Genomic DNA, 18,308 nt, shown 5'->3' on the forward strand with positions numbered 1-18,308 from the left:
GACACTATTGCTAAGATGGCACCTTTTTTTTCCTTTGAGAAAGAATCTCACTGAGCTGCATAGGCTGGCCCTCATACCCACTCTATAGCCCAGGCTGGCCCTCATACCCACTCTATAGCCCAGGCTGGCCCTCATACCCACTTTATAGCCCAGGCTGGCCTTGAATTTGCAATCCTCCTGCTTCATCTTCCTAAATACCTGGAATTATAGGCATGTATCACTCTGCCTGCCTTAAGGTGGCCTCTTTTACACAGTCAAGTTTAGTCCAAGAATTAAAACCATTACCTAATTTTAACTTTTTTTTTTTTCTGAGACAGAGTTTCTCTATTTAGCCTTAGCTGTCCTTGAACTTGCTCTGTAGACTACATTGGCTCAAACTCATAGTGGTCTGCCTGCCTCTGCCTCCCAAGTACTGAGATTAAAGGCATGCACCACCATTGCCCAACCAACAAATTTTTAATTAAAAAGAATAAATTACTAAAGCTTAGATCACTAATTTAAGATATTTAAATAATACTTTCAGTTGTATTTAACACTAAATTCTCCATTTTAGTTATTTTAATAATCTAAACCAATATATGTTATTTGCAAAGGGGGGAAATAACTGAATATATATAAAACTAATAAAATGAAATAAAAAAAATGAAAATCTAGTCTTTGAGTAGTACCAGCAAGTCACCAGACTTTGTGACAGTCATTCTGTAGGCATCTGTCGTGATTATACATGTGATGTCATGACTATACATGTGATGTCATGACTATACATGTGATGTCATAACTATACATGTGAAGCTAGAAATCCAGTTCCCATCTCCTTCCTTCCTTCCTTCCTTCCTTCCTTCCTTCCTTCCTTCCTTCCTTCCTTCCTTCCTTCCTTCCTTCCTTCCTTTGTTGTGGTGGGATGGATGCCTCAGGGTCCCTTTGCTTCAGCCTCCTGAGTGCTGGGGTCACCACTAGGTGACAGAGGTGACTGGAACTTCCTTCCATTATGGCAGGATAACTTCATTAGCAGAATCTCAACTTCAGACCCGCCAACAAATTAAGAAACTGGAGGAGCTGCAGCAGAAAGTGTCCTACAAGGGCGACCCTATCGTGCAGCACCGGCCCATGCTGGAGGAGAGGATTGTGGAGCTGTTCAGAAACTTAATGAAGAGGTAACTTGTAAGAGCTGATGTTCCGCAGGGAGGAGCTGGCAGAAGCCTGCTCACCACAGCGTCTGAGATGCCATCCTTTTCCCTTCCAGTGCCTTCGTGGTGGAGCGGCAGCCCTGCATGCCCATGCACCCGGACCGGCCCTTAGTCATCAAGACTGGTGTCCAGTTTACCACGAAAGTCAGGTGGGCCTGTCCTTACACTTTGGGTGGAGTTTTGATTGATGTCCAGTCCTCTTCCCTGAGGACTTTAAGGGAAGGAAGGTTCTGTGGTGCCATAGCTGAGGGGCCCCATTGGGTGAGAGGGGAAGCCCACTCCTCACCTGGCCCAGAACACGTGCAGTATTTCTCTTTGAATGTTTTTTATTGCCTTCCCGTGAGAAGTCTCTTACAACTTGCTTCACATTCTTAGGCACCTCAGGACTTTCTAGCTGAAGGGTTAGTGTTCACCTTTAATGTCAGAGATGACTCGGTGCGGAAGTAGAATTTGGGTTTGTAAAAATAATGTGTGTGTGTGTGTGTGTGTGTATGCATGTGTGCGTGTGTGTATTTTTCATCTAGATAGGTCTTTGTAGCTCTGGCTGGCCTGGAACACTCTCTGTAAACCAGACTGGCTTGAACCCAGAGATTAACCTCCCTCTGCCTCCCAAGTGCTGGGATTAAAGGCGTGCACCACCATGCTCAGCAATATTTTTACGTCTTAGGAATTGAAGTATTCGGGGGTTTATATTTTTTTAAACGAGATCAAGGTAGGGAGCCTACTAACTTTCCTTGACTATATTTTTTAATAGGTTGCTGGTCAAATTTCCTGAGTTGAATTATCAGCTTAAAATTAAAGTGTGCATTGATAAGTAAGTATTCTTTATGTGTGTGTATGTATGTGTATAATTTTTATTATTTAAAAGCAACTGTTAAATTTATGCTTTGCTCATATTCTTCCCTTCCCCCAAGTACATCCAGATCTCCTACTCCTGCACTCACCCAACTTTCTCAAAAAACAAAACAAAATAAAAAAAAAAAAAACAACCAAAACCCCAATACAACAAAATCCCCAAAAGACTGAGAACAAAATACAACACCCAAAAAGAAAAGAGATGGAACTAAAACCGTGACTAAATAAGAGCATGCACAACAAACTATTTGTTGGTCAACTGTCCTGCTCACGAGACCCGCACTGAGTGGTTGACAAAGCCAGTGCTGCTCCCAGCAGCCCCATTGCCAATCTTTCACCCTAGTGGTGGGTTTACATTCATTCATTCATTTTTTTAATGTAACAAAATAAAATATAACAAAGCAAAACAAAGGCTATGACATCCAAGTTGGACGAGACAAACCAACAGGAGGAAAAGAACCCAAGAGAAGGCACAGGAGTCAGTCCCACTCGTTTGCACCCCGGGAATCCCATGAGAACACTACATGGGAAGCCACAATATTAGCACAGAGGCCCTGGTGCAGGCCCGCGCAGGCCCGGGCCATGCTGCTCCAGTCTCTGTGAGTTCATGTGAGCTTTGCTCGTGGTGATTCAGAGGGCCTGTGGTTTTGGTGACCTCTAACCCCTCTGGTTCTTAATGTTTTTTCTGCTGCTTCTTCCTTGGTATTCCCTGAGCTCTGAGGGGAGGGATTTGATGGAGACATCCCATTTAGGGAATGAGTGTTCCAAGGTCTTTCTCTGCATGATGTCTGGCTGTGGGTCTCTGTATTTCTTCCCATCTCTGACAGGAGGACTCTTCTCTGATGATGACTGAGCAAGGCACTGATATCTGAGTCCAGCAGAATGTCACTTGGAGTCATTTTATCGTTTTTTTGTTTTTTTGGTTTTTTTTTTCCTTTCCGTTTATTAGATCAGTACTATTTTGTTTTTCCCTAGGTCCTTGGGTTATCTAGTCTCTGGTTCTTGGCCACCCAAGTCTTGTTGGGTATGAGTTTCATCTTGTATAGTGATCCTTAAGACTCTTGTTGGTTGGTTACTTCCACAGGTGTGTGCCACCATTGCCCTAGCATATCCTGCAGGCAGTACACTTATTACAGATAGAGGTTTGGGGCTGGCTTGCTGTTCACACTTCTCTTTTGATAGCATGGAGAGTACCTTCCTATAACAAAGACTCTGGCATACAGTGGGGGGCTCTATGGAGGCACCAGCTTCACGTGCCCATGTTCAGTGAGTTGTGTAGGTGTTATCCTAAACAGTGGGGCCTTGCTGTCAGTTGTGGAAAGCAACCTATGGTCTTGATAACAGCGTGGATTGTTTGAGGATTCCCTTTGGCCAACAATTCAATTAGATTTAACCCTAACCCGGAAGCTTTATTTGGTGGCAAGAGATCACCAGTTGGGACCCCACCTCTCCCCCATTACTTGGCGATTGAATTTAGATCACCTTCACATATGTGAATGTTTTAGGAGGTTCCTACTGTGCGAGGTTTCGGTGCTACCCCACAGATGCTCCGTAAGTTTTGCCGTCTCCCATTGTTCCCTCCCACCACCAGCTCTCCTCTCCCCTCTGCTTCCCCATTTGCTCCTCCAATTTCAGACCCCTCATCTATCCAGAATCCCTTCTGTTTCTTTTTTCCTAATTAGATCTATTTGTTCTCTGTAGTTCCTTAGTCTATATTTACCCTCTGTGGTTCTTAAGGATTATAGCTTGGTTATCATTGACTTCATGGCTAATATCCATGCATAAGTGAGTACACACCACATTTGTCTTTCTGGGTCTAGGTTACCTCACTCAGGTAGATTTTTTTTTTTTTCTAGTTCCATCTATTTGCCTGCAAGTTTAATTTTTTTTTAGTGGGTGCGTAATACTCCGTATGTAAATGTACCACATTTTCTTTATCCATTCTTCTGTTGAGGGACATCTAGGTTGTTTCCAGCTTCTGGTTAGTATGGAGAGAACAGCAGTGAACGTGATTGAGCAAGTGTCTGTGGTAGGATGAAGCATCCTTTGGGTCTGTGCCCAAGAGTGGTCTAACTGGATCTTGAGGTAGATGGATTCCCGTCTTCCTGAGGAGCGGCCATACTGATTTCCATAGTTGCTGCGTGAGTTTGCATTCCCACCAGCAATATGTGATGGTCGCCCTTACTCCACATCCTCGACAGCATGAGCTGTCACTTGTGTTGCTCTTAACTATCCTGTTAGGCATACGATAGACTCTCATAGCATTGCATGAGATTTGCATTGATTTGCATTCCCTGATCCTAAGGATGTTGGACATTTCTCTGTTTCTCAGCCACTTGGGTTTCCTCTATTAAGAATTTTCTGTTTAGATCCATACCCCATTTCTAACTGGTCTGTATTTTCTTGATATTTATTTTCTTAAAATTCTTTTTGGGAATTTGTCCTCTATTGGATATGTAGTTGGTTTAAAAGAAAAATCCCATTCTGTAGGCTGCCAATAAATATTCTTAAGCCTAACTCTCACTTTCAAATGAGGGATGGAGAAGCAAGAACTTTGACAGACATTGACTTTAGAGATGTCTCCACTCAGGGATCTTCTTTTTGTGAACAGCTGTGTTCAAAAACCTTGCAAACCCTGCCCAGTTTGCCTGAAGCATTGAAAAGTTTGAGTATGTGCAGCTCAGTATTGCATGCTTACCTAGCATGCACGCACGAGGCCTGGGTTCAACTCCCATACTGAAAAATAAACATGTAAATAACGCTTGAAAATATAGTATATGGGAAGAGAACTGGTTTGAAGTTAATAATCTTCTTCCACAAACCCACCAACATATGCTATTTGTAGGTAAAAATATAGCAATGGAAAAGAAATTTTACTTATTTTTATTTTGAGAGAGCGTCTGACTACACAACCCTGGCTGGCCTTGAATTCACAGTGATTCACCTGCCTGTGCTCCCCCAGTGCTAGGATTAAAGGTATTTGACACCATATCTGGCTACGAAGAACTTGTAAAATAGTGTTCTGGAATAAGATAAAGACAGAAATATCATAATATAAAAAGATGGCCTGTCAGAGACAGGCAGCAGTGATCACGTGAGGATAGCATTTCCAGCTGCCTTGTGGGAGGTGGTGTCAGTTTTCGGTAACAACATACCTTTATGGAAAACCCAGCGTGGCTCAGATAATAAGGAAATTCACCACCTGTGAAACTGGAAATGCAGTTGGGGCAAGTACCTAAAGATGAGGTTGGTGACTCACAGGTGTCTTCAGGAACCCTGGATCTTCCGTGCCATCCTTACCGTGACAGCTGTAGACAGGGGTTCCCTTCCAGGTGGTTCCATGGCTGTGGACAGAAGAGCAGCCTAGGCTATTGCCTCCTTGGTCTGACTGAGACAAGGCAGACCAGCTGAGAACAGGCCTTTAATCCCAGCACCCAGGAGGCAGAAGCAGGTGATCTCTGAGTTCAGGTCTACAGAGCAAGTTCCAGGACAGCCAGGAGGGCTACACAGAGTGCTGTCTCGGAAAGCCAACAAAACAGACAAGGCAGACCCTGTCTTCACCTGCTCTGTGGCTTCCTCTGTTCTGATGAATGCAGTGATCGGGGTTCCCCGGAGATAGATGGCTCTGCCATCCCTTACTGAGAGAATGGAGATTTCCTTAGGAAGGGAAAGAAGCTGTGGTTAGGCCCCCAGCTAAGGCTGCTGTTTAAGTGCATACAGAGTTGTGTTTCACACGGAAATGTAACTGAACATCTAAAGGCATGCTCCATCAGAGAAGGTTGACAGGTAGTCGGAGTAGGTTCTGGAAAGAAAGAGGGGCTCTAATCTCAGCTTTTATTAACCCTTGTCTGTGTTCTTTACAGAGACTCTGGGGATGTTGCTGCCCTCAGAGGGTAAGTTGGGCCTCCTTTTGTTCTCTCTCATCCAACTTTACCCTCTGGCTACTCAACGCTCACTGTGTGTTGGTTTTTCTCCCATGATTCAGGTCTCGGAAATTTAACATTCTGGGCACGAACACAAAAGTGATGAACATGGAGGAGTCTAACAACGGCAGCCTGTCTGCAGAGTTCAAGCACCTGGTCGGTTGTCCGAGGGGAGAGGAGGCGGCACAGGCCAAGTAGCAGAGGTGGGGGGAAAGACTGGCACAGCCTCAAGTGACACTTGCTTCCTTCTTCCTCCTTTCTTCCAGACCCTTAGGGAGCAGAGATGTGGGAATGGAGGCCGTGCCAATTGTGATGTAAGTTTTGTTCAGGCTAAAAGCAAGTGTTTTCTTTCTTTGAGGAAGAAAGAGAATGCTAGCGCTCTCTCTCTCTCTCTCTTTCTCTCTCTCTCTCTCCAACCCAGAATTAAAACTTTAACCCACTACTTCAGATGTTTGTCCTTTAGAAAAGTTGGTGGCTCTGAGCCAGGGTGACATGCTCGGAAGTCACGGGTGCTGTGGAGTTTTCTAGCGAGGAACATTTCCCTGCGTGTTGGGGAGTTGGCTCCCTTTCCGCAGTGGGAAGTCCCTCGCCAAGCTGTTACCCACACCCATCTGGTAGAAAAGAAGTTTCCACATTGCCTGGGGCTTCCCAGAGTCCCTTGCTACCACCTGCCAGCTGGCTCCCTTTTCAGTGCTTGGTGAGACAAAAGGAAGACATCAAGTCAGCCAGTCAGAGCTAAACAGAAAAAAAAATTAAAAAAAAAAAAAAAAAAACAACCAAACAGTGCTCAGGAGCTGAGACAGGGGAGTTGTGAGTTTGAGATCATTCTGTCCTTCGGCATATACATGTAAAAGAGCTGGAGATTCATTCCTGAGAATTCATCAGTAATTTGTGTACTAATTGATGAGGGTCTGTGGTCCCGTGCAGGTCCCAGTTCTTCTTTCAGAGCTGTAGAGTATTCCACTGTCTACACCACAGCTCATGACCACAGGGAGCCACATTGTTTGACTGCCTGTGTGGCACTGAAGGTTGTCACAGTCACTTTAGAAAGTGACTTGGCATAAAAATGAGCACACCCTGTAAACCGGCAGTTCCAGTCTTAGGAATTAACAGTTAAGAAAGCTTTGCATAGGTGAACTAAGGACAGATAACACAGTCACAGCCATTGGTCATTGACACAGCTCAGATCCCTCAGCACTGGGGTCATGAGCTGTGGTGTAGGCAGTGGAATATACTACAGCTCTGAAAGAGGAACTGGGACCTGCCCGGGATCACAGACCCTCATCAAGGTGGAGGCGAGGGGGGGGGGGTTTCAGGAGCAGGAACACACAGAGTGCAGTTCACTGTGTGAAGTACACATTCTTGGAGAAACAACCACGAACATGGTTGGGAGGAGCTGGAAGACAGCAGAGACCAAGACACAGCAAAGTGCAGAGAAGGGGGATTCACCTGGGGAATCTCAGTGATAATGGCAACTTATGTGGGATGATAAGGCTAGGCTGTAGCTCAGTGTTGGGGTGAGTTCAGTGTTCAGTTGCTTAGATGCATGAGACCCTGAGTTTGCTCCCTAGTGCGTATAAAAGGAAGGAGGGAGAGAGAGGAGAAGCCTAAGAAGCCTTCCTTCTTTACTCCTTCCTATTCCCCCTTCTCCCTCCCTCCTTTCCTCCCTCCTCTCCTCCCTCCTTCCCTTTCTCCCTCCTCCTTCTCCCTCCCTCCCTCCTTTTCTCTTCCTCCCTCCCCTCCCTTCTTCTTCCTCCCTCCCCTCCCTTCCTCCTTCCCTTTCTCTTTCTCTCCCCCTCCCTCCTTCACCCTCCTCCTTCCTCCCTCCTCCTTCCTTCTCTCCACCTCCCTCCTTCCCCCTTCCTTCCTCCCTCTTTCCCTTCCTTCCTTCCTTCCTTCCTTCCTTCTTTCCTTCCTTCCTTCCTTCCTTCCTTCCTTCCTTCCTTCCTTCCTTCCTTCCTTCCTTCCTTCCTTCCGTGTGTTTGTGTATGGTCGCACATGTATGATGATGTGAGTGTCGAGGTCAAGGGCCACTTGGAGGACTAGTTTCTTATTCCACCAAGTGGGTCCCAGGGATGAGGCTCGGGTTGGCAGGCAGATGCCCTTGCCCACTGAGCCATCTTGCTGGCCCTCAAATAAGGACGTAAGCTGGGTGGCTTATCCTTGGATGCTCATTGCATTGTTATTCTTCGTGCCTTGAATGTGTATTGTAAGATATGGTTATGCACTATGCAGTGCATATGAAGGTCAGGCTGAGGATCATGTCCTTGGGTCTTTGGGTGGAAGACAGAGGACAGAGTTGTATCCCTGCCAGTGTCTCTGAGAGACCTTATGTTGTTGCAGGCCTCCTTGATTGTGACTGAGGAGCTGCACCTGATCACCTTCGAGACGGAGGTGTACCACCAAGGCCTCAAGATTGACCTAGAGGTGAGGCCTTCCCAGAACCAGGCGGCTGGTGTGCAGGGGTGCGTGTGCTGGGAGGCCAGGACAGAACACCTGCCGGGACGGTGGCTGTCTGCCCAGCCTGGATTTGTTTCTCATTATCTATCTCAGAAACGTCCCTGAGAGCCACCCTGTCCCCAAGAGTAAAGTTTTGCTTGAGTACCTGTTATGAAAATCTATATTAGTGATTGTTTAGAATCGATTTGATGAAGTTTGGGCAAGTGGGTCTTAGTAGCCGCCATTTAGATTTTATTTTCCTGCTTGCTTGCTTGCTTGTTTCCTTCCTTAAAGATTTATTTATTTTATGTATGTGAGTACACCATTACTCTCTTCAGACACACCAGAAGAGGGAATTAGATTCCATTACAGATGGTTGTGAGCCACCATGTAGTTTCTGGGAATTGAACTCAGGACCTCAGGAAGAATAGTCAGTGCTCTTAACTGATAGGCCATCTCTCCAGCCCCTGTTTTCCATCTTTCTTGATCTTATTAAGTTTAGACCTGGAAAAGCAGACATCCTTAGGTTTGATGTCTAACACCTCAGCTTCATGGAAAGACGCAGGTTGTTTGGCGGTGGCCTTCCAGGTCCGTCTCTGGAGTCGGGCTGAGGGCCTGGGTTATGGGTTAGTGTTAGTTGTGTGTTTGTTTGTTTTTTAAAGATTTACTTATTTATTTATTATGAGTACACTGTGGCTGCCTTCAGACACTCCAGAAGAGGGAGTCAGATCTTTTTATGGATGGTTGTGAGCCACTATGTAGTTGCTGGGATTTGAACTCGGGACCTTTGGAAGAGCAGTCAGTGCTCATAACTGCTGAGCCATCTCTCCAGCCCTAGTGTTAGTCTTTAGGGCCTGACTTTGAACAAGTCACTGATGATGTTCAGACATCAGTGCTGATGCAGGCTGGTCCTGATGCAGGCTGGTCCTGATGCAGGCTAGTCTTTCTCCTCTCGGTGTTCTTGCTCCAGCCTGCACTCGCCGTGAGGGGTGGCCGTGGTGTGATTTTTAATTCTAACCTATTGAGATGCAGGTGACGAGGGTTGGGAGCTGTGAGAGCCCAGCTGTCCCACTAAGTCATTCACCGTCTGTCCCCATACTCTACAGACCCACTCCTTGCCAGTTGTGGTGATCTCCAACATCTGTCAGATGCCAAATGCTTGGGCATCAATCCTGTGGTATAATATGCTGACCAATAACCCCAAGGTGAGTTTCCCACCCCCAACCCCTCTCTGAAATCCCTGAACCTTGCTGCTTCTCCGCCCCCGGTGCAGGCTGTCGGTGTCACTCTCTCATCCAAGTGAACAAATGTGTTCTTTTCAATAGAACGTGAACTTCTTCACTAAGCCGCCAATTGGAACCTGGGACCAAGTGGCCGAGGTGCTCAGCTGGCAGTTCTCGTCCACCACCAAGCGGGGGCTGAGCATCGAGCAGCTGACAACGCTGGCTGAGAAGCTTCTAGGTTGACAGCTTCAGACATGTCTGCTCTGGGGGGGGGGGGGGTCATTCAGTCGGGGTCCCCATGTCAGCCTAGGGCAAGGCACCATGCCAGGACCAGGTTGCTAAGTGTGTTTGAAGAACATGTTTCTTTCTTTAAAAAGCAATAGACACGAGTTTTAAATTTTTTCTCCTCCTTTAAAAAAATATCTGGACTGAAAGTAACTTTGACCTGTGCTCCTACCAAAAAAAAAAAAAAAAAGGCTCCTGACCCCAGCTGCCAGCTTTGTCACTGTGTGTTGCCAGTTCTCAGACCACACAAGGCAAGGACGAGCAGGGGCCCAACAGGACATCTGTGCTGGCCTAATCTAGGGACAGCTGTTGGGCTTGGGTGTGGGGGGGCATGTGTGTGCACACGAGCACACACATGCCCCCACAACCGTGGCACACACCCTGTAAGTACATGTAAGCAAATGCATGGCCTTTCTGTAAATGCTGCTTAAGACATAGCTTTGGCCAAGGCTGAAATTCGGTTGTTTTTTTCTCTTCCAGGGCCTGGTGTGAACTACTCAGGGTGTCAGATCACATGGGCTAAATTCTGCAAAGTAAGTGATCCTGTTGACTCCCTCAGTTAGGAGGTCGGTGTGGGGTGCTCATTCGTAAGGTGGTTGTGAGGGGCACGGATACTCAAAGCCCAGGACCCCTTTCTCCAGCTGCTGTCAGGAGCTGCCTGAGGACAGAGGAACCTGAGGGTATAAGAAGGCCCTGGCAGGAAAGGGCTGGGCCGCGTGGTGGTGGACTCGGCTTTCCCATTCTTTTCTCCAGGAAAACATGGCTGGCAAGGGCTTCTCCTTCTGGGTCTGGCTAGACAATATCATCGACCTTGTGAAAAAGTATATCTTGGCCCTTTGGAATGAAGGGTAAGGTTAAACTCTGCAGTAAGGCTGCCCGGTGTAACCGAGTCACCTGCTCCCAGCAGGCCTGTGACTGCTTGTCCTTGGCTGCAGGTACATCATGGGTTTCATCAGCAAGGAGCGGGAGCGAGCCATCCTAAGCACAAAGCCCCCGGGCACCTTCCTACTGCGCTTCAGCGAGAGCAGCAAAGAAGGAGGGGTCACTTTCACTTGGGTGGAAAAGGACATCAGTGGTAAGAACGCTTGCCTCCTGTCTCACTTGCTCCACCTGCTGGCCACTGGCAGCACCGGGCTGCTTCATGTTCTGGGTACTACTGCCCCCTGAAGGGCAGAGAGGGCCTGTGCCTCCTGAAGGGGTGGCCTGCCAGTTTGTCCTGTTCACTCATTTGGCTAACATTTGTGTAGAAAAGTGTGATTGAAATCTTACTTCTGTTATTCCCTTTCCTGCCTACCCTGTTAATACATTTGCGGCAGGTGTTTTTGCCTATGAGCCAGCTGGATCTCTACAAGCCCGCCAGAATATTGCCTCAGTTCCAAGTCACTGGGCAGGGCATTGACTCCAGCACTCCACTGGCATAATCTCTCCTTCCATGGTCCATGACAGGCAAGACCCAGATCCAGTCTGTAGAGCCATATACCAAGCAGCAGCTGAACAACATGTCATTTGCTGAAATCATCATGGGCTATAAGATCATGGATGCGACCAACATCCTGGTGTCTCCACTTGTCTACCTCTACCCTGACATTCCCAAGGAGGAGGCATTCGGAAAGTACTGTAGGCCCGAGAGCCAGGAGCACCCCGAAGCTGACCCAGGTAGTTGTTGACTTTCCATGGTTTTGTCTTCCTTCCTAGTGAGAAAGTACGCATCCTTGGAGAGACAAGGACATGACTGAGTATCTTGTGGGAGCAGGGCTTGGTGATTCCTTCTTTTGGGAAAGAGTGGTTTATGGGGTGCCTTGACAGGATGACTAACTCAGTATTCAAGAGGAGGACAGAATCAGCCATCAGGGAGCTTGGAAGTCTGAAGATGAAAATAGTATCTCTCCCTCTTCCTCTCTTCTCCCTTTCCATCTCCCCCTCCCTCCCACCCCGCCATGTTAACACACTAGAAAGAGAAATGAAGGCAGGTCTCTCTGGTGTTTCTCCAGTCAGTGGGTTCCAGAAGACCTGAGACAGATTTGAGTCCAGCATGCTTTGCTGTCCTGAGTGAGCAGTGCCAGGAGTCTGAAGAAAGGCTTTCTGGGGCAGTGGCTGTTGGCAGCCTGGGGCAGAGCTGACATCAAGCTGGAGGTGTTGACGTTCCAGAGTTGATGACTGGAGGGAATGTGGACTTGGCATTTAGAAACAAGATGCATCTACTCTGTGGGAGTGCGTGTGGCTGTAAATCAGCATTTCTCAGCCTTTCACGGGGCGCCTGAGACTATAGGAAAACAGAGATTTCCATTATGATTCATAACTGTAGCAAAATTACAGCTATGAAGTAGCAATAAAAATAATGTTATGGTTGGGGTCACCAGAACATGCGGAGCTGTATTAAAGGGTCGTAGCATTCAGAAGGTTGAGAACCGCTGGTATAAATTATATGAAAAATAGAAATTATGTTGTGTTAAGTCTGTAGTGTCTGGGGCTGTCCCAGCGTAAAGAGTCAGAGGTGTCTGGTCTGAAGCCATTTCAAACTTGTTGCATTGACTCTGCCTCTGTCCTCATGCTGGTGAGGAGTCTGGTTTTCTAAGACTGTTGTTGATCATTGCACATGCTGAGCTCTGAGGTGCCCTGTGTGAGCCAGCCTACTTGCTCTGAAGTACTGTGTGTGAGCCAGCCTACTTGCTCTGAAGTACTGTGTGTGAGCCAGGTTCCTTGCTCTGAGGTGCCCTGTGTGAGCCGGACTCCTTGCTCTGAGGTGCCCTGTGTGAGCCGGACTCCTTGCTCTGAGGTGCCCTGTGTGAGCTGGGCTTCTTGCTCTGAGGTGCCCTGTGTGAGCCAGCCTCCTTGCTCTGGTGTTTTTCACCAACCACTTCTGTTCACATAGCACCTGTGCACAGCTCCCCCTGGCTCTGCCCGCCATTCTTGGAGGAGTCACTTGTTGACGGTTACTTTCCTTTCCCTTTGTTCTGCCGTTGAGTTCTCTTCATTCTGTGGAGGAGTTCAGCTCTCACTTCCTGTCTGTCCCTTATCTCTGCTTCCACCTTGCCTTCAGTTGGAAGATCTGTTTATCAGTCCCTCTCACACTAGGCTTTGTTCTTTTCACAGAGGACTTTGAAGTCCGAGCACTGATCCTTTTGACTAATTTTGCTTTCAAGATCCAGGCCCCTGGTCAGGCATCCACCTCCATCACCATCCCTGTGTAGGCTGCCCAGAGACATTTCTCAGGGGCAAGGCCTGGGCATGAGAAAGGAGCCCACTGCTTGACGGGCTTGCCTGTGAGCCTAGGGAGAGTGCACTGGGGCTCCGGAGCCCGATGATGGGAGGGTAGGGGGTTCAGATGATCCCCTTAGGGAGGTGAGCCTGTATGTCTCCGTCCTCTGCCCCTGCTACAGGAGTATTACAGTAGAGACCTCCCCTGGAGCCTCGTCCTGGATCTTCCTTGTCTGTCAGGAGGCTGTACCCTGTGCTCCTCTGGAGGGATTTTGAGCAAGTTCACCAGGCAGGAACAGGATGTTCCTTCTCTCTTCCATCTCCAGTCTGTGTCCCGCACTCCTACCTCCGGTCAGGTCAAAGAATATTTCTCTCTTGACCACTGGAGAATGAAAGTCTTCTCTCCTCCTTTCTAACTTATTGTATATGCATGCGTGTGTGTGTGTGTGGGGTCCTTGTTGGAGGACCTTGAGGGTGTCAGCTCTCTCCTTCCACCATGTAGTCCCTGGGGACAGAGCTCAGGTCGTCAGGCTTGGTGACAGATGACTTTAGCACTAAGCCATCTCCCCGATCCCCTCTGTCTCTTTAGGGTGACAGTTCTCACTCTAGAGACCTTTTCTAGAACTGTAGGCAGCACAGTTGCCTCAGTAATTCCTTTGGTTATGTGCTGAGTTAACCTGTTTCTTGGCCACAAATGAGCTTGCATATTCATCTAAGAGCACTTTCTAATGGCTTCTCCCAGGGGTTTGTCTTGCTGGATGCTTGTAAGCCCCAGTGTTCTGTCTGTGCTTTTCTTAGCCTACCCACACGGCCCCAGGCCCGCTGTGAGTGTTGTTAACTGAACCCCCAGGGCTTCATGCCAGTGTCCCCAGGGCTTCCAGATTTCTTGGCCTAACATTTCAGTCCTCACATTTCCAACATAAACGGCAGAGATGGAAGACAGCCAGTCCTGTCTCTCTCTCTCTGTCCCACACATGAGAGAGATGGCGCCTTAGCCAGGTTTCCTGGCTGTTGCACATGTTCTCGGACCTGGTGTCTTGTCTCCCACTGGCTGGGGTATGTTTTCCTGCTTGGAAGTGGCTTTGGAGCCTCCAGCACGTAAGCATTTAGTCCTGTTGGTGTCTGGGCTGGTCATCAAACAGGGAAGTCAATTCACAAGTGTGACCAGGTCACAGGAGAAGCCTAATGCTACACAAAGATGGTTGGTCGCTCAGGCAGGGTGGAGAAGGACGCACAAGAGTTGGCGGTAGGCCGGGCAGTGGTGGCGCACGCCTTTAATCCCAGCACTTGGGAGGCAGAGGCAGGTGGATTTCTGCGTTCGAGCCCAGCCTGGTCTACAGAGTGAGTTCCAGGACAGCCAGAGCTACACAGAGAAACCCTGTCTCCAAAAAAAAAAAAAAAGAGTTGGTGATAGCCTGGGTAGAGGTGGGGCAGGTGTCTCTGCAGAAGTCTTTGCAGCTCAGGAAATTCTATGGAAGAGATAGAACTTCAAACTGCAAGACTGGATGTCAAGCAGCATGTGATGAGGGAGGACAGCCCTAAGAGCTGGGATTCGGTGTCTGGGCAGTCTCTGTAAGGTTGGCTCACGCTGTCTGGGAGAGGCAGGAGGATTCCTCTTGCATGTTCTCAAAGCAAGTCACAATCCATTAAAGCCCGGGTTTCCTCTCTGCAGGTGCTGCCCCGTACCTGAAGACCAAGTTCATCTGTGTGACACCGTAAGTGGCTGCCCTTCCCAGTTTCGCATTTATTTCTAGTGTCCTAGTGTCCTCAGTTGTCCCCAGGAATAGGGAGGACATGGGGTGAGAGTTACTGTGAAGGGCTGGTAGCTGCTGGGCTTGTTTAGTGCTCAGAGTGACCTTGTGTGTTTAAAAAGCTTGAGTTTTTATTTTTTCTGTTGGAGACCAGAGTTTGATGGCTTGTGTGTGTGTGTTTGTTCTTTTTTTTTTCCCCCTCCATTGTGTCTTGTCAACCTGGCCCTTCCCACTCCTGCCGTCCCCCCTTTCCTACAGAACGACCTGCAGCAATACCATTGACCTGCCGATGTCCCCCCGCACTTTAGATTCATTGATGCAGTTTGGAAATAACGGTGAAGGTGCTGAGCCCTCAGCAGGAGGGCAGTTTGGTGAGTGTTTGGAGGGTCAGGCCCAATTGATGCTTGCCTGTACAGAGCCAGGGCCTGCCATCCACACGGTAGAAATCTGCTCTAGAGCTGGGTGTGGTGGCCCACGCCTGAGGCAGAGGCAGACAGATCCCTGGGAGTTTTGAGGCCAGCCTGGTCTATAAAGTGAGCCCAGGATAGCCGGGGCTCTATTATACAGAGAAAACCAGTCTTGAAAAAACAAAACAAAACAAAACAAAAAAATGGCTCTAGGGCCATGTTCTGCTGTGGAAATGAGCCTCACACACATGCAATTTCCCAGTAGCCACAGTAAAAGCAGTAAGAGACTTTGATAGCTTGGGTAAGCACCAGCGGCACTTCAGCATCTGAGAAGTCATGGAGCTGTCCTCCCCTGTCTGGCCTCTCTACTGAGTCTTTGAAATGGAGTGGCTTTGATGCCTTTGATTTAGGCTAGTCTCAGGTGGCAGTGTGTGGCTAAGGCTACCACACCCAGGGCAGCCTCAGACCCCTGAAAGAGAGAGTGGGGGCTGAGGTGGAGACTGTGCTCTTCTGGGAGGGCAAGGCCTCCTGTGAGGGGCAGGAGGTCTGGCTTTCTGACCTTGTCCATGTCTGAGGGAACAGGAGACTGGCTACTGGTGGTTCCTGAGCCCTGTCTTCCTACAGAGGGATGAGGGTTTGCGAGTCGGCTTTAGTCAGGTAGCTGAACTGACACTCTCTGTGTGTCTCTGCAGAGTCGCTCACGTTTGACATGGATCTGACCTCGGAGTGTGCTACCTCCCCCATGTGAGGAGCTGAAACCGGAAGCTGCAGAGATGTGACTTGAGACACCTGCCCCGTGTTCCACCCCTAAGCAGCCGAACCCCATATCATCTGAAACTCCTAACTTTGTGGTTCCAGATTTTTTTTTTTTAATTTCCTACTTCTGCTATCTTTGGGCAATCTGGGCACTTTTTAAAATAGAGAAATGAGTGAGTGTGGGTGATATACTTTTATGTAAAGAGGAGAGTACCTCTGAGTCTGGGGATGGGGGCTGAGAGCAGGAGGGAGCAAGGGGAACGCCTCCTGTCCTGCCTGCCTGCCCTCCTTTTTCAGCAGCTCGGGGTAGGTTGGTAGACAAGTGCCTCCTGGTGCCCATGGCATCCTGCTGCCCCTCTCTGTGAGCTGATACCCCAGGCTGGGGACTCCTGGCTCTGCACTTTCAACCTTGCTAATATCGACATAGAAGCTAGGACTAAGCCCATAGGTTCCTCTTTAAATTAAAAAAAAAAAATTAAGAATTAAAGGGCAAAACACACTGAAATGGCATAGCCTTTCCATATCAAAGAAAACTCAGTTAACAGCCTCTCCGGTGCTGTCTTCAGGCTGATCATCTATATAAACCCTGAAATGGTCGCAGATCAAATCTGTAAAAGAGATCCGAGAGCTGTGGCTTGGCCTCTGTTTCAAACACAAAAGCTAGAGAGAACCTAGATATCCCTGGGTTTTGTTTACCCAGTATGCTTGTCGGTTGGAGGGGTGAGGTAAGCCAAGGGCACTGGAAAGCCTTTGTCATCACCCTACTCCCTCCCCAACCCAGACTCCAGACCCTGTTTCAGGGTCAGCCTGCCCTGTGGGTGCCTTACTGGGCCTAGGGTCAACCTGCCTTCCTTTCCCACTTGACCTTGCTGGTAGTATGTCCCCTTCCCATGCCCAAAGGCCCCCTGTCCTGCTTCTATTGGGAATCCCTGCCTCAGGACCTTGTGTCGAGAGGGATTGCCTTACAGGTTTGACCCTGCCTCAGACTACAGGCCCTCAGCAAAGCTCAGGGAGTATGGTCCTTATTCTATGCGCTTGGTTCCCAGGGGTATCTGTGACCACAGGGCAAAAGCTGACAGATACTCCAGGTCTGCCCTTCATATGAGTGGTGTATTCTTGGCCTCCCCTGATACTGGCAACTGTCTGCTCCCCATTGGGGCTCCCAGGTGAGGTGGAACACAGTTCCTGCACCTACTGTGGCCTCCATGTCACTTGCTTGCTTCGGTCACTCAGCTTACTCGAACACTGAGTGTTCAAGGCAAGCCTTCCCTGACATAGGGGCATGGCTAGATTCAGTGACTCAAAGCCACCTCATTCAGCTGATCAGTGTCTGTGGAATTGTTTCCTTCCAGTTAACCAGTGTCTGAATTAAGGGCAGTGAGGACATTGTCTCCAAGACAAACTGCTTGCCTTGACCACCCCAGCCTTCTGCTTCGAGACAGTTACTGCTCTCCCACCCCCATCAACGTTCTTTAGTTACACAATAAGCTGAACTTATAAACTGAAAGGGTATTTAGGAAGGCAAGGCTTGGGTATTTTTATGGCTTTCAATCCTGGGGACCCAGGAACAAGGTGAGGGCTTCTCTGGGGCCGGTGTTGTACCTCAGGGGCTCTGGGAAGTCTGTGTGCCTGGGTTAACCACCCATAGTGAGCCCCTGGAATGCCCACTTCCCCTCTCCTTGGCCCCACTTGGCCCCAGCCTCACCCAGCCATGCCTGCAAACTGCTTAGCCTTTCAGTGCAGTGGCTTGTGTTCTGGCCACTGCACTCAGATTCCAATGTATACTTTCTAGTGTAAAAATTTATATTATTGTGGGTTGTTTTTTGTTGTTGTTTGTTTTTGTATATTGCTGTAACTACTTTAACTTCCAGAAATAAAGATTATATAGGAACTGTCTGGCAGTGGGGGATGGCTGGCTGGCGGGACCACCTTTGCCTAGGTTGTGCTTGGAAGAGGCAGAGCCGGGCTAGGAGCACATGAGAATCAAGAGGGGATAGAGCAGCCCAGCTCGGTTGAAGTTCTGTTTGCTTCTCATTCCCGGGGTGATGCAGGCCCCCCACCTTACATCAGCTACCATCCTCCAGAAGAGGTGACCCAGGAGCCAGAGGTCATAGTCCAGTGGCAGGTCAGTGTCAGAGTGGCCTCTTCCCCCTGCCCTCCCAAAGCTGCTGTGTTTGTTCTGGAGTCAGATAAGCTCCCTAATGGAGGGCAGGAGGGCTGGGGTGTAGACCAAGGCCTCTCCTTCCACAGTTGGCCCATTATCACCTTCTTTACAGTTCCACCA

At 48.6% G+C, this 18,308-nt stretch overlaps 1 protein-coding gene across 4 annotated transcripts in view; it reads left to right on the plus strand.

Moving 5' to 3' along the window:
- Positions 1-17,920, plus strand: part of Stat3 (signal transducer and activator of transcription 3) — a 53,480-nt gene extending 35,560 nt beyond the window's left edge. Inside the window, exons 9-24 of one of the 4 annotated variants that reach the window (XM_021178399.2) lie at positions 996-1,154; positions 1,244-1,336; positions 1,942-2,001; positions 5,906-5,935; positions 6,028-6,121; positions 6,232-6,279; positions 8,309-8,392; positions 9,511-9,609; positions 9,730-9,865; positions 10,393-10,445; positions 10,666-10,760; positions 10,848-10,987; positions 11,359-11,571; positions 14,783-14,825; positions 15,120-15,232; positions 15,961-17,920. In XM_021178399.2, the coding sequence (XP_021034058.1) occupies positions 996-1,154; positions 1,244-1,336; positions 1,942-2,001; positions 5,906-5,935; positions 6,028-6,121; positions 6,232-6,279; positions 8,309-8,392; positions 9,511-9,609; positions 9,730-9,865; positions 10,393-10,445; positions 10,666-10,760; positions 10,848-10,987; positions 11,359-11,571; positions 14,783-14,825; positions 15,120-15,232; positions 15,961-16,016 (1,516 nt within the window). In that variant the 3' untranslated portion in view covers positions 16,017-17,920. The remainder of the gene's footprint in view (positions 1-995; positions 1,155-1,243; positions 1,337-1,941; positions 2,002-5,905; positions 5,936-6,027; positions 6,122-6,231; positions 6,280-8,308; positions 8,393-9,510; positions 9,610-9,729; positions 9,866-10,392; positions 10,446-10,665; positions 10,761-10,847; positions 10,988-11,358; positions 11,572-14,782; positions 14,826-15,119; positions 15,233-15,960) is intronic. The other 3 variants (XM_021178401.2, XM_021178400.2, XM_021178402.3) reach the window with 3 other exon arrangements.
- Positions 17,921-18,308: the final 388 nt, after the last annotated feature.

Source organism: Mus caroli, unplaced genomic scaffold, assembly GCF_978045245.1.
Source record: "Mus caroli unplaced genomic scaffold, Mus_caroli_1 scaffold_13, whole genome shotgun sequence".
In the NCBI taxonomy this organism is placed as follows: domain Eukaryota; kingdom Metazoa; phylum Chordata; class Mammalia; order Rodentia; family Muridae; genus Mus; species Mus caroli.